Here is a 15,945-nt window from a genome sequence, read left to right on the forward strand (position 1 = left end):
ATCGATGCCAATTCCTCTACAGGAAAATGGAAAACAGCAAACTGAAAATGCGAAAACTCAATCGAAATCAAAAAAGGAAAAAGTATGACTGTTTCTGTTCGTTTTGGGCCTATGCAGCCAGTCTATTGCGAATGGAATTGAATGGCAGTAGGGAGACGGGTGGAGTCACCATTCAAATTGAAAAATTGTCTAGCAACGCGTCATTCATCATCATGTCCTTCTGTATTTTGCTGTGCTTCTGTGTTTGAGTGAGCCTCCACCTCCACCTCCACCTCAACCTCCACTTCAACCTTTGCCTAGTCGTAGTCGTAGTCGTAGTCGCAGTCGTAGTCCTGGCTTTTTGTTACTCTTTTGTTTGTCTTCGCTTTATTGTTGTTTACTCGATTGTGCCACACCGCACGGCATCACATCACAAGCAAGGACTACAACCATGTGGGCACCCCTACCCCACCACCTACACTCGACAAAAGGAAGGGACAGCCGGCACACAGGTTCTTCTTTTGGCAGGTAACTCGATTCCATAACAGTCTCCCATTCAAGAGAGGGGGCTGCGGCAGGACGTGGCAGAGAGGAGCCGCTGTCTGGAATGACCTTTTTGTGTCGTGTGTCATGTGTGGCAGTGCGGGGCAATACATGGAATCATCACCTGATGGCCACGTGGTGACGCTGACGACGACGGTGACATGAGCTCATTTTGCTCTAATTTAAAATTGATTTTTGCCCCCGCTTCGATAGTGGAGTGTGGGCATTGCCACAAACTATACATACATATACTTATGTACATATATTCATGAAAATTGCTTCATTAAGTTGAGTGCATTTAACGCAAAAGTTATTAATATTTTATGTATCTTATGTGAGGAAACACTATCAAAAGTGAAGACTCTCGCACCGGAGTGTGTCCGTTGATGGCTCCTTCGCTCCTGCGTTTGCTTGCATTTTAATAGTGCGGCAAGGACAGTCACCATTTCCCCATTAAACTAAACAGGAAATACAGCTATAAAAGAAAAGGATGCGATTTAAAACAGATATCCTTATGCTATATGCTCCAAAGATTGTTAGCCTACCCTTAGATCGCAGCTAAAATCAAACCAAAAACATGGCAGAGATAGGGACGGCTTGTGGCGGCTTTTGGCAGCTATGTCTGCAGGAGGATTAGGTTTTAAGGGGGCAGGCCAAAGTGTTGTTCAAGTCGTTAATAGCACACGCACTTGATGGCGATACACGCACTCGATAGGAGGCAAGCGAAAGGATTCCACCGCAACCGTACATTCTGGACATCCTTTGTGGAATGGAAAAGTTGATGGTTTGCCCAATTAAACGCGCACCTCAAACGAGTGCAGCCCTCAGTGTGTGTGTGTGGAAAGGCCCATGAGAAGTGTGCAGTTTTGGGGTCAGAGTTAATCTGTGGCTGAACGTCTGCATTTAACATTCCTTTCGCGGTTTTCAGCTTTCTGCCTTTGGCTGGTGTGGCTTACTCGCAATTCTGTGCAGCAGTTGGGACACTCAATGGCTCGACACTAGTTCCTCTCTGACTGGCAGACGTTGTTATGCTGTTAAAAGTAACCTCCTTAAATGTTCACCTTCGCAATGCCAATGCGTATTTCAATAGCAAATCTAAAGAGAGCAAATGGGAATTTTGCGGCAATTCCTGTGGAAGCCAGCACTCGCAGCATCCACTTGCATGTGCAACAACACAAGCACATCGTTGTGTGCCCCTTTGTGTGCCTCCAACAAAGCTGAGAAATAAAATAAGTGAAACCGGGTTACCCCCGGGAACCAACAACGTCTTGATATTCTCACGTTCTGGCCGTGGCTGGGGCTCTCTGGCTTTTATTAACTTTCCATCTCGCTTGTTTACGGGTAGTCGAGGGGCTCCCACATGCCATTCAGGCATAGGGAGAGGATTTAAAAGGAAATTGCAGTATTTGAAGAGTTTTTCCCCTCTCAGTGTCATCGATTTCCTTACTCAGCTTCGATGGTTGCAGATTTACTGCCCTTAATTAACGCCATGTCCCTTCTGCCTCAAAGAAAGGGAAATATTCGTCTTGCTTTTTTTTGTACCAATATACAGGGAAGTAAAAGAATGCTATCAGCCCCAGAAAACATTAATAATGATGTCTGGATTGAGCTAACAGCGAATATCTGTATCTATCTATCTATTCACTTGTACCTCTACCACCAAACAGGAATTTGTGGGATTTGGAAATGCACTGCACATGTTCATGTCCAGCCAAAGCCCTAGAGGATTTACACTTTTCGATGAGAGTTTCTCTCTTGATTTTTCGTTTTGTGTTGAGTTTGCTTTGAGTTTGATTTGGATTTTCGTTGGCTGGCAATTTGGCATCGTGCGTATCGGTGCAAATGCCAAATTGCAATTGCATTTTAGACCAAAACTCACATTTTTTTCCCCTTGCTTTTGCCGTGCACCATTCATGCCCGTCGAATGAATGCCCGTTGGCTGTCGAATGTTCATCATGCTTTCGTTAATATATATTATATTTTCTATGCCAACAGTTGCATTGATTTTCTCTATTCTCAGAAAGTATTCAAAAGTCGAGTTATTTTCCATTGGTTTATCCTTAACTTTTACATTGTTGCAATTGTTTTGGTTACTGAAATTGATCAAATAAATGTAGGAGAAGAATTTAAGGCTAGGTTATTCCTCTGCCTTTCTATCTGTGCACATTCCTGCCTTGCCATTGCATCTCCTCCACATCAGCTCTCTAAAATCTATGCCCACAAGTTGAATTGATTATAGGGCAACAATTTCAGTGCTTAAAGATGCCAATAACCAGACAAGTACCAGCAGTAGACTTGTTAGCCAGAGGAGAGGCACATACAGACAAAGTGCCAGTGGAAAATATAGATAAATGCTTGCAGCCTAGTACTTCAAGGAAGGAAGGAAGGAAGGAAGGGCAGCATGGGGCGGTAATGTACGCGTACTCGTAACTTCATCTACAGACTAGGCCCAGCCACCAGCCAGCACAGGCCACACATAGTGAAAAAGCTATCTCTCTCTCTCTCGCTTTTTCTCCCTCTCTCTTATGACGCACTTATGACGTATAAGCGGCTCAGACCGTTTATGCGATTTGCAGCTTTATTGACGGCACGTGCCGGACAGGCCAACATAGGGATTGCAGATTGCGAACTCTGCCACGGTGCAGGGTGTGGTGTGTGGGTCGGCAATCCGTTGCCTTCAATGAAATGAAACGAAACGTGTGAAATATAGTCAACGCTTTACGTTCTGTGCTCCCCTCAAGCCATCTAAAACTCATTATCAATGAGAGCAGTCGACAGTCGGAGGTCTGAGGGCTTATCAAAGCGGGAATGTCCATCTCATTTGGCATTCATGGGGGGTGGTGGTGGGGCTTAGGGTAGGTTCTGGGAGCAGCTCGCGACCAGTTTGAAAACTGTTTCTAAACTGTTCTCGAATTTCACAAATGCCAAGCGGCAGTCAGCCCCTGCCCAGCCACTCTCCTTTGTCTTGGCATTCACTAAGTGACATTAGTTGGCATTTTTGTCCATGTTCTTGGCAGTATCTCTTTTTTTTTACTTATTTGTTCTGCTTCTTATGCTTCTCCTTCCTTGGATTCACTTCAATTGCCTTATGCAGATTCTCTTGCTTCAGCGAAACGGGATTTGTGCTTGGCAAAGGGGAAATATTTTAGGTCAGCCACTGTGTGTACTATGCACAGTGAAATCTTGCTTGGGATGGACATGCCACATTCCCAATAACAAATAAACACGCATATTGAGTCTTCGCTGTACAACCAGTACGGAATGTGCGTGTGTACGTTTGAAGCGTCCACTGACTCGTTGCCAAATAAAAGTCAATAAAAACAGTAAAGCCACTTGATGACCATAAATAATCTTTATGGATCCCATGTTTTGGCAAATGAACTTCACAAAATCATCAACCGATAAATAGCAAACCCATAAAATGGAAACAAAAACTCAAAAAAACGGATATCTGATAGCTCTGCGATTTTTGTTTATGGAAGCACTTCCCGGGGGTTGGCTTGAATTTTCCCCAGAAAGTGTAGGCTAGGAGGCTAGGGAATTTCGTTTATTTGCGTGGCATATTTTTGGGCTTTTTTTTTGCCTAAGCAGAAATGCAAAGAAAAGAAAATCTTCTTTTCTACAAATTAGTTCTCTTAATAGTTTTTCCTTTGCAAATAGTTGGCCCAAAAAGCAATCTTAATTAACTTTTCCACTCATTCCGAGTCCACTTGCAACCGCAGAATGTGAGGGGGAAAGGGTGTGGCAGTGCACTGCCACAATAATCTTTCGGCTCTTAACTTTGCTGCATCCAAACCAAACCACAAAAACGAGTAGAAAGAAAAAGGATTCTATCTAAGTACGACGCTTGGTATACCCTTAAGGATTTCTAATTCCCACAAGAGCCGTTACCTGCCTCGCCCAGAATTGTTATACCCTCAGAAAGGGTGTCGAACACAAATGAAGAGTAAGCCACATTTTCGTCTGCGGACAAATGATAATTCAATTGCTCTCAATTGAGTGCTGCCATCCGCAGGGCAACGAGAGAGAGAGAGACACCAACATTTGGAGAGCCAAAAGAGTGCCGACGAGTGGGTGCACAAGAGACAAGAGGCTGGGGCTGGGCTGGGCTGGTGTCCGGCAACCACTGAAACCGCCAAACCATATTCCTTCCCCTGTATGTGCGAGCATGTATGCTGCATGATTATTATTATTCCACTTTCGACTTTGGGCCTCGCCTGGCAGAACGATAATAAAATAAAAAACATTTAATTTTAATTTCATTTTGTAATGAGTCATGATGGAGAGAGCTGCAGGGGGAGTTTTGTGGTTTGTGGAGTGACGCTGGTATGAGAAGTGGGGGGGAGGGAGACCGGATGGCTCTGAGGATTTGCAGAGAATGTTTGGCCTAAATATGCGATGGCCTCTGGCTTGTACCCTGCCCCAGCCCCAGCCCCAGCCACTGCCACTGCCCCCTACTACTCCCTGACCAACGCGCGCTAGCTGCAAAATTTCCTTTTTTAATTATGCCTTTCCTCTCATTCTCTAAGTGTGTTTGTGTTTGTGTGTGTGTGTGTTTGTTGGTACTTTCACATGGCTTGACTTTCCTCTCGGTTTGTGGTTTGTGTCCGTGCTAAATGCGCATATGGCGGCAAAATGAATTTTTGTGCAACAAACAAAAAATAGTACAATTTAAAAACGAACACAAAATGGCTGAAAATTATACACCAAAAAGCGCAAAATATATTTGATAGTCCATGGGCATTCCCATTAGCAGAAGTTTTTAAAGTTTAAAAATATTTGTTAAAGGCTGCTATCAAAAATGGCCAAGAGATAATCCGTGACTAAAATAATCGCATGGTGTTCCAGTTGAGCCAAGCTAATCCTCGCTTTTGGCTCTCTCTATTTCGGGGTTTTAATCGTTAAAATGGATAAACGGGCAGCAGCTGTGTGGCATAATATGCTCTAGATTTTGTCGACAAACTTTAAGCGAGCGAAATCTTGTTTCTAATTAGGTCTCAGGTCTGGTCTCTTATGCACTGCCAAGCATTTAAAATTGTGCATTTAAAATTGTGCATTTAAAATTAAGCAATAAATACATTCCTGGATCAAGTCTCTGGCGATCGTTGATTTCCCTAAGAGTAACATTTACTTGCATAATTTCCGCTCTGTTCTTGGCATGAAAAGAGTCGCATTATTTCTCGCATCTGCTGGGTAGCCATCCTCCACGCAGTAGCAGCAGCTGTGTGGCAGCACACACACACTGTTAAAATAATATGTCATGTGTGCACTTTTGGGGCCACAACAACGACAACTATGCTGTGGCAGTGGCAGTTGCAGCAGCAGTTGCAGGTTCAGTGGCAGTTTTGGTAGCTCCCTTCCGCTCCCTTTTTGCACTGCAGTACTTTTATGTTGGGTCTGTTTGTTCTTTCATTAACTGTCATTAACTGTCTGTCTCTCTTTAAATTTAATCTTAAAGCTTGCCTACATTTTTGGGCTGTAAACTGAGATAAAAAGAAAGGCAAATCAAATGAGAGAACAAAGCTAAGCAAAGCCAAGTAAAGGGAGGGATGGTAGGTCTTCACTTCACCCTGTTCTTGTTCTTACTTTTGGGGATCTCTGCTTTTAATTTATGACAGTGTGGGGAGGGAGACGGCGTGCTAATGTAATTATGATAAAATGCGTCACCGCAACGAGTTGAATGGCTGCCGTCTGCTCTTTCTCTTTCTCACTCTGTCCCTCTACACTTTGGCCATGGTTGTTGAACAAATTTGTTGCCAAAAACACGCAGCAGCACTTGAGTACACGCGTTGTGGAAAACAATAAATTTATAAACGTTCAACCAAACCGCCGCTCCCCAGCCTCCCTGCTTCTCGGCCCCCCTGCCCACCCATGCCTCTCGCAGCACATTCCTGCTGCTCCCCGCCTGCCCTACTTTTTGCGTTTCTACGGCTATGTTTGCGGAGTTATGCCAGTAATAACAGCGCAAAACGTTGTCTGGTGAGGTGCCAAGCATTCTAATGGGTGGGGTGTTCTACCCTGCTGACAAATGGGTGTGTGAAAGGAGTAGGCAACATTCAGAGAGACAGAGAAAGCTAAAACACGTGCTTGGGGATGGAGTTTCCAAGGGATTTGGCTTGAAGAGGAACCTAAAAGGGACGTGCATACATACATATGCGCATGTCTTTGCCTGTAGAACCTTCCCAGCTGTAAATTGGTGAAACATTTCGAGGGATTGACCAGGAAGCAATACTCGTATATTTTCGATCATCATTGCAGAAAAGGTTCTTTGAGTTGTGTTTTTCCTTCTTGCAAATAGAAACAAAATTCAATTTGGTTTACAATAAATAAACTCAAAATGTGTATATGCATTTATGCACAACCATAGGTTAAATATATTTTCCAAAATTTGAATGGAAAACTGACTCACGAAAATGATTTTCGTCGGGTAATAAATTATCCGAATTTTATTCTCTTTTAGGGGAGAAATGGAGTAGACGTGTACCTCTTTCTAGTGAACATCTTAATAAGATCTGCATCCAAGCATTAGATGTGCATTAAGAGAATGGATTATACATTTGAGAGAGGTGGAGAGAGCTGTGTAGTTTAGTAGTTCTCTTCTAATTCACTTCACAAACAATTTTCGTAAAATTTGTTGTTCCTTTTTTTCGGTTTGCACCTTCTCTTGCACCTTGGCCTTCTCTCTTACACTGTTTCGTACAAATATTATAATTCTCTATTCTTAAAGTCATTGTCAACGCAAAAGGACACTTCCACTTCCCTTACACGTTCGAGTGTGCCAGTGTGTGTGTGTGTGTGTGTGTGTGCCTTTATGCCCCTGCTCTCTAAACAATGGAACTTTACTTTCCAATATTTCTTTTCCATTGTTTTGTGTATTTTCATTTTGAAGCTTTATTTTTTTATTTGTGTCTTTTGTTGCTGCTGCTGCTGGTTCTTTGTTTTTCCGTTGTTGTTGTATTTGTTGCTATTGCATTTTCATTGTTTGCTGTTTGCTGTTTACTTTGGCACTTTTGGCCTCTGTTACGTTTTTTTGGCGACTAGCGACTAGCAACAGACGACGACGTTGATGTTATTTATTGCCCTACAAAAGCGGAAGGGCGGAAGAGCGGCACAACAATAGAGTTGGAGTGGAATCCGCTCACGTTTCAAATAAATTGATTAAATTTCATGACACTTCATCATGCCACACACACATCGTGTATACATTTATAAACAGAGGCCACAGAAACAGACACTACCACAGGCCCACATCCCGCACTCCCGCACAGTCAGAGTCGCAGAAGCTGCAGACACATTTTCATGCTTTCTCTTTTTTGAGAGCTAAAACTTTTGCACATAAAACATGTGTTGGTGGTGTTGGGGAATGTTGCAAGTTGTTTTTCTTCTGATATGATTATTATTATGCCTTTCCTGTGCGGAGGGAGGGTGGCGCGAAAAACAGTGGCATGGTACTTTCCGTAGGGAAAAAACCGCAGCATACTTCCAGGCGCTAATTAACTAACATGTCCGTACCCCCCAGCCGCAAACCCTTGAACGCGCAGCAGTCGTAATGAATATTTGAAAAGCGTTTTTTAATTGAATCCACTTTCCGCGAGAGCTCCTTTTTTTCATTCCGTTTTTTTTCGCTACTCCCAAAACATTTGTCTTCCTCTCCGGGAAAAGCGTCAAGAAAAACCCACATAAAACCAGCTGCCAAAAGCGAGAAATTAAAGCAAGAAGGAAAACACTAAGAGAAGGTAGCGCAAGGATTGGGATACCCTTTCCGAGCGAAATGTATTTTATCTATCGTTTTATTTTTATTTTTGAGAATTTCATACAGTCAGACGACACATTTTGGTATATAGAATTAACAAATTAATTCGATTATGATTCGATTACTTTGATCTGACATCAATTATAATAATATAAAACGGCAGACTTTATAGTTCTTGATTGGATTAATAAAGAATATTGTTATTCTCCGTATGAAAGCCATTTGACATTCGATTTTGGGTTAATACGTTTCGCACTTTCTGTTGCTACTTTCAGTGTAAATCCTTTTAACAGAAGTGGATAAAAACACAAGCGAAAACATGGACACACTGGTGCACATATTTATGTGGACATAATCGAATAAAAAAGCCATCATCCTTCACACTTATTCGTCCATATGTACAACGTATACATTATACATATATATTTTTGATTTAATTACATTTTTTCGCCATTTGCCATTCGTGTTTTTTTGTTGTGTTGGCCCCTCTTTAAATAATCGGAAAACGAATGAAAGAAAAGGCAAAAATAATCGAAAAAGCAAGCGGGAAAAAATTGCGAAAACAAATACGACTCCTGTCAATAGAAGGGAAAAACGAATAATACATATACGGTCGAAAATCCTTTTTTTGTTGGGGGTTATTTGAACCGCATTTGAAGGCTCTGGCTGAATCTTTTGTGGTCAGCTTTGGAGTTCGAGTGGGTATTGAGAGGTTCATTTCCCTTAACGACCAAAATTAATTTACTCCATAGGCACTCTGGTTAATGGAAAAATTGATGCTGAGTGAAAGGACAGTGTTCAAGGGGTATTAGCCGTTTTAAAATATGTAAAGAGTCCTTAAAAAATTCACGGCTTCAATTGAATATTTTAATTTCAATAAACTTTAACTATGCCTTTTCAAAATTAATGTTTCATCAAAACTTGCACCATTTCATCTATAATTAACATTATAAAGCTTATTACCCCATCCATTTTATTTGCTAACTTTGGATATTTTTACTGCATACTAAATTGGAATTACAGTTGTTTAGATGTATGAATTTAGTTAATTTTCAAAAAAGTTGATCCGATTTTATTTTCCATCCGCTTTTTCATTCTGATGCGAAGAAACCATTAAACTTTTGCTATTAAACCCTTAAAAATGCGAACTTTTCGACTGGAATGCGCTTCACTATCAAACTCACTCTTCTTTCTGTCTTCTGTATTTCTCCGCTTACTATTTATTCCACTTCTCACTCCTGCTTTCATCACTTGAAAGTTGGCTTCATTTTAACTCTTTTCTCTCACTGCTCTGGACCACCACCACCACACCCACTCTCTGGCGCATTTCTAACACATTTCTGCCTTTATTTTACTGTTAATGTGATTCCCATTTTGGGGTTTGCCCTTCTCGCTCTTGCCTTTACGTGGCTCATTTTTTATGGAATTTGTGGGACTTTTCATGTGGATAATTAAGCGAAATACCAACAAACCAGGCATAAAAATAAAAGGCCAAAAGGGAAGTAAATATAAGGAAGAATACATAGGAAAACTTACGGACTTTAAGATACCCGCTGTACGGCAGAGAAAACCTTACTAACCTGACAAAAATATTATTAAATATTTTACTTCAAGAAAATGAAGTACATCAAATTTGTGCATGTACTCGAACGTAAGCGCAGTAATTGTCTTTTCTCTTGATCATCGTTTCATCCAGGAGCTTCGCGGCTCACGCGGCTTACGCACTCTCTCCAAAGCTCCAAAGCTCGCTCAGCAACTTTAGCTCTCCCAGCAAGAACAGCAACAAAAACAACAACAAACGTTATTTTGAGTGCAGGGGCAGAGTTGTTCGATCGCAACAGCTAACGGGATCGTATTGTGCTCGCTTGTATTGCATGCTCTGCCAAATCATTTGCACTCGACAACTCGACAGTCACTGGGTATTACAAAAAAAATCCCCATGGAGTTGTGCTATGCTTTTTTTCCCCTTTCATAAAATAAAATTTTATTTGGTTTCTTTCGTCCGAGGAGTGTAGTATTTGATATTTGGCCTAATGCTCAAAGAACTTTATTTGCGGTCGAGTAGGAGCACCCCCACAACCCAACCTTTTTCCTACTTTATTTCTATCTACGTATATATATTTTATTTCATTTCTGTTTGTCTTTTCCCTTTTTCGGTGCAGAGGCACTTACTGTTTGGCTCTATTTTACAGCTAATTAAATATGAAATTTTATTTGAAGGATGCCAAAAAAAAAGAATCAAAGGGAATATGAATATTGGTCCAAAGAAACGGTGTATTTCACCGTTAATTAGCTTAAATACAATATAAAGAGTACGTTTTTGAAATAACCAGCTGGTATAATTCTAAAGGAGTTTTTATCATGAAAATAAATCTATGGAAATTCGAACAATAAACTACATTTTAAATATTAAAGTGGATTGGTTGATGGAAAAACGATTTGATTAGCCTGTGTGTGTGTGACTGTATTTTGTTTGATTGTAAAGACTTTGCTTTCGATTCTTTAAATCTCAAGGATGATGCGGCAGTATGGTGGGTGAATGGTATGTGAATCAGGGATAGCAGTTGCCACATCCTGCCGCACAGGATGTGCAGTTGGGCTGTGGCCGTCGCTCTGCTTGGCTGCCATCGACAAAAATGTGCTTCAATAGTTTTCTAATGGACTTCATCCGCCATTTAATGCACACACACACACACAGACACTCTCTCTCTCTCTCTCTCTCTCTCTCTCATCCACACACACACACAGATGCACAGGCACACACGTGCAACGAACGGAAATCGAAGTCCGAAAAAAAGTCGGAACACTTTGGTTGGCAGCTTGCAAAGATTAATGATCAGTGCAGGCATAAGGCCAGGACCAGAACTAACTCCTCGCAGCCCCCCCACCCGCTATAACGCATAATGTGCGATTTGGCGCATCTCTGGCATCGAGAACGTCAATAAAACTCCCCATTTCCCCACTTTAACCCACTCCGCCATGCCACCTTAACCCACTTGAACCGAACCGACCCGATGCTGCTGCTGCTGCTGCTGCTCCTGCTGCCTGCTATTGACAGAGCCATCGAGGAGCGACAGAAGGAGTCCTTGCTGGATGCAGGAAGAGAGTGGCAGGGAGGAGTCCATGGCTGAAGGGAGCCACACGCGGAGCGGATGGGATGGGATGCCAAGCATGAAGTTATTTAATAAAAAATTGAATGCTTTTCCACCCACCAAGCACTCCCAACCTTCCTTCCATTGCGCTGGAAAATTCCCAGCTTCTGTTTGTGTTTTTACCCACCGTCAATATGACCCGGAAAATCGCTAACGAAGGAAAATTTCCAATTTGAAGGATTTGAAGAATTTTCTCTATAGAATTTCCAGGATGAAATAAACAAAATTTGACTCGATAAAAAGCATATACATGGTATATCTACTCGTATTACTCCCTCAATAGCTTCAACCTGAACAATTCCTGACAGTGGGGAGATCCAAGTGCTGTGTTTGGCCATATGGCAGAAGTAGCTCGCTCCTGGCAGATGATTTCCGTTGCGAGTTTACAACTAAATGCACACCGAATTCCCCAATCAATCGTGTAATAAGCGCTGGCCAGAGCTGCAATCGATTCGTGTGCCCCAGTTGCTGCAGGCTGAAACAACAAGAAATTCAATTCATGGCCTTAAATGTAATATTCATTAAAATTATAATGCGGATACGAGGGAGCAGCAGCAGCAGCTGGGGTCCCCTGGCAACCCCTACTGGCAGGAAGGAGAATTCACTGATGTGTTCCTCCTCTGAGTTTTGCGGCTGCATTTAGTAGTTTGTGCTAAATCCGCTCACAGCCGCACGGCAAATTGTGCTCCACGTTGCACGAGGCCTAACTTTTATGCCTCATTCTGGGCTTAGGCTGTATGGAGAATGGGAGTGAAGGTTTTTTGGGTGGCAGGACTAGGGACGCCCCTCTATTCACACATATGTCTGCAGTAATTGCCGCCGTGCCGCTGATTACACTTCAACAGTCGGCGCACACACACAGAGACAGCGAAAGGAGAGAGAGAGAGAGAGAGAGAGAGAGGTGCGGGCACTCCTTCCATCAACCCACTCATACTCATAAATTTCTCTCTAAAAACACCTCCCTAGACCAGCTCCCAGAATCCATTCTGTTGGGACTCGCCCGCTGGGCCTTCGACTGCGCTAGTTTCTGCCAGAGAGCTCTACATAAAACAGAAGCTCCAAGCAAATGGCGGCCAGGCGACAAAGACGTCGTTGAGGGTTTCCACTCTAACGTATTGATCTTCACCATGAACTCTTTTAAGGCACTCACTTGCAATTATTTATGGCTGATTCGTTGCTAGATCTTTGATTTCCTTTGGCTTTTATTCGGAATAATCTATAAAACAGAAAAGGTTTTTTGTGTTAAAAGTTTTTCTTTTATTAGAGATCCAAATGGAGATCATTCTTCATTCAATAAAGTGTTCTGCTGCCTCTTCATATTAAGTTTTAGTTCTGACAGTCTCCCATTACCTATAGTACGCCAAGCGGCTTCGAATGCGACGCCTTTTGTCGCCTGTTCCACATGAATATGAATGCGTGATGTGTGCTGGTGTGTGTGTGTGTGAGTTTGCTTCTGCTTGTGTGTAGCATCCACAGGAGCGCAGTGCCGTTTGTGTCCCTCTTTAGTTCGAGTGCGCTCAGCCCACCCCCAACACTAAACGACTGCTCCTGGTAGCTCTCTTCTACCCTCATCTGTCCCTTGTCCTTTCGCCTTCACACTCACCCCTCTTCACACTCTACTCACTCTTTTGCCCCTCTCCCAGCGCTCAGTGCTGTGGCAGCAGCTATATTTGAATATTTAATTTTTTAGCGAGGCGGGAACATTTCGCACTTGGAGTAAACCTGACGCTAAACGTAGACCAGAGCCGAGCTGCTATCGACTCCCCCATCCGGTGTGTGCGTGTGTGTGTGTGTGTGTGCGGGTTTTATTAAGCAAACAAAATGTTTTCCATGCCAAATGAATCCTACTCGTTCAGTGGCGTTTTGGTTGATTGCGAGTTCAATGCACGGCTAAAATATGAGAAAGGAGCGTGGTTCAGATACCCAGCCAAATTGGCTTCATCGCAATTGTCAATATTCATAATTAATACAATTCGGACACGATTTCCGTGTGCCACGCCGGCTCTCTCCCACAGACACAGTCAGGACACAGCCCAGTCAACCCTCCCAATTACCCCACAGCCCTCTTTTGCTGTCCATTTCTCACCTGTCATTATACCCTGCTCTTGTGCGGCGGTACCATGGTTTTTACACTTGATCAGCCACACGAGGCGTGAACTAGGAGTGAGATAAGGAAGAAAATATAGAAAGATAGTGGAAGAAAAGCAATTCTAGAAGTTTCGATTCGCCTTGAATCTACCACATGTATTTTCTGCTGTGTTGAAATTCGCGTACGTACGTACATCCTCGTATGCTCCAAATCCGATAGAGATAAGAGATTATTAATTTCAATAGATAATAGAGAGCTTTGCTGTTCAGTCTGTTCTGTGCTAAGAGAGCGCGATCGAGCGCTTATCTGTCGGAAAAGCTTTATCTAACAGTGTGAAAATGGAAGAGAGAGAGAGAATCCGTACATATTTACACGCACTGATCGGTTATCGCTGGTAAATGGTAAAAAAAAGGATTTACAAATTATCGTTTTCCAGGCATTAGCAACTAACAGCGGACATTTTTTGTATGACATTTAATTTTTTTGCCTCGGTGGAACTCGTTAGAGAAATTCCGTATTTGGCTCTGCTGGGTTTTTAATTGTTTAAGGAGAGCTACTGAGAGACCTTCCCTTACTTGACTTTACATATTTGTTTGTATGTTTGTAGGCCCTGCCATAAGCAGTAAACTCTCTTATCTCTCTCTCTACCTCTGTATCTCTCTGTGTGCAAACAAAAACAATCCAATTGAACATTCAATTTAGCCGCTTGCATTTAATTCCAGACTGTTTGGGCAAACCAAGGTGCATAAATATCGTATAAATAGAACAAAATTCGAGGTATTTGCTTCAATAAGGACAACTTTTATTACTTTTCAAAATTAGTATGTAATACACAAGTACATATATTTGTATGTATAAATGTTACAAATTGAAAACCGTTTCCGTATCCGTCTTCAGGGCATGGTTAATCCGTCCAGAGATTATTTACAACTTCTCTAGCCTATTGACCGTGGACAGAATGGAGCCCCATCTATGGGACTTGGTGAAAACACTTGAGAAACAAGAAAAAAAAGAGAGAAAATGCATGTTGAAAAATAATACTGTGTAGATAGGACTATGGGTTGGGTTTTGATTGCTCACTTTTCCTTCAGATACTGCAAGACGCTCTGTTCGTGCGGCGTGAGGCCATCAAAGAAAGCATTCAGATTCGTCTGTAGCTGCTGGCGATTGGGCATGCCGGTGAGGAAGGTGCCTGCCCCCTCAAGTTGCATGGTGTGGTACATGGCCAGCTTTCCCAGCTCCACGTTCCGCTCCTTGCAAATGTCGGCGGCACGTCGGGCCAGAGCGAGGAGCTCTGGACTGGCCGGATGCCAGGAATAGGGTCCCGAATTAGAGAGCAGGCCCAGGGCATGGGCAGAGGCACAGACGACGCCCACATTGAGCTCCCGGAAGGCCTTCATGTGGCGCTGCAGTGTGTTGTCGAGCAGCGTGTAGCGGGCATAGTTGAGGATCACCTGGATGCGACCCTTGCCCCGCTCGGCGCACTCCTGCAGCACAGCCGAGTCGTAGCCGGTGATGCCAATAAACCGAGCTTTGCCCTCCTTCACATACTCCTCTAGCACGGGAATGGTTTCGTTGAGAACAATGTCCAGGCTGGGGGCGGCGTCCACATCGTGCACCTGAAGGATGTCCACCCGGTCGAGGCCCAGGCGTTGCAGGCTCTCCTTCACACTCTCCCTGGCCCTGGCCGCCGTGTAGTCGAACATTCGCTGGGGATCAAACTCGTAGCGGGCCACCTTAGTGGCCAAGTAATAGGCCTCCCTCGGCACACCCTTCAGAGCCTCGCCGAGCAGCTTTTCCGAATTGCCGTACACCGGGGCCGTGTCAATGTAGTTGATGCCCGACTTGATTGCCTCCTGCACTGTCCGTATGCCCTCCTCCCGATCAAAGTTGTTGTATAGGAGGCCGGAGAGTGTGGCTCCGCCCAATGCAACCTTTGATACGCGCAGACCAGTGTTGCCCAGCTCCCGGTACTCCATGCGTCGCACCAGCTCCTCATTGTGGAAGCCTTTGACAAAGGTGGCTGGCAGTTCTCCCGACATCTTTAGTTAGTGAATGTTTTAGTGGCAATGGTAGCGTTCCATAGAACAGCGCGGGTTTTTATAGGCCACTCTCTCATAGGTGGAACCCACCTGGTTCTAGTAGCGATAAGAAATGTGAGTGAGTTTACTTTTATCTCTGTGATTGCAGTGCAGGCAAACCTTTTGTCAGCATCATAGGCAGTGGTTCTCTTAAAATTGTTTGTGCTCTTTCTCTGTAAGAGTATTTAGTGCCTCGGCTCCAGTGTAGGCAATTCCTCGGTGTCTTTTAATTAAAAGAATTTCGCTTTAATACATTTTACTCTGACAGCTTCAGGGTCGGACATTATGTAGGTGGGCCTCTGGCCAGCAGAATTAATGAATGAATAATTGAACGAATGTGTGAACGAA

General features: G+C 43.3%; 2 protein-coding genes across 2 annotated transcripts in view; one reads left to right on the forward strand and one right to left on the reverse strand.

The window, feature by feature from the left end:
- The window catches only part of LOC117889768 (exostosin-1), a gene marked incomplete at its 5' end in the record, with an annotated part of 63,532 nt that overhangs the window by 1,190 nt on the left and 46,397 nt on the right, over nt 1-15,945 (forward strand). The window lies entirely within an intron of this gene.
- LOC117889770 (L-galactose dehydrogenase-like) lies at nt 14,355-15,582 on the reverse strand. Its single transcript, XM_034794232.1, has 2 exons — nt 14,597-15,582; nt 14,355-14,507 (listed from the first exon to the last, which is right to left on the reverse strand). The coding sequence occupies exons 1-2, from the start codon at nt 15,556-15,558 to the stop codon at nt 14,441-14,443; spliced, it is 1,029 nt and encodes a 342-aa protein (XP_034650123.1). The 5' UTR covers nt 15,559-15,582; the 3' UTR covers nt 14,355-14,440.

Source organism: Drosophila subobscura, chromosome E, assembly GCF_008121235.1.
Source record: "Drosophila subobscura isolate 14011-0131.10 chromosome E, UCBerk_Dsub_1.0, whole genome shotgun sequence".
Classification (NCBI taxonomy): Eukaryota; Metazoa; Arthropoda; class Insecta; order Diptera; family Drosophilidae; genus Drosophila; species Drosophila subobscura.

Bases quoted from the DNA above. Each gene is read 5' to 3' on its own strand.
- LOC117889770 (XM_034794232.1), bottom strand. From the start codon at position 15,558: ATGTCGGGAGAACTGCCAGCCACCTTTGTCAAAGGCTTCCACAATGAG. The intron at 14,508-14,596 runs GTGAGCAATCAA...TTGTTTCTCAAG, and splicing joins TTGCAGTATCTGAAGGAAAA to TGTTTTCACCAAGTCCCATA.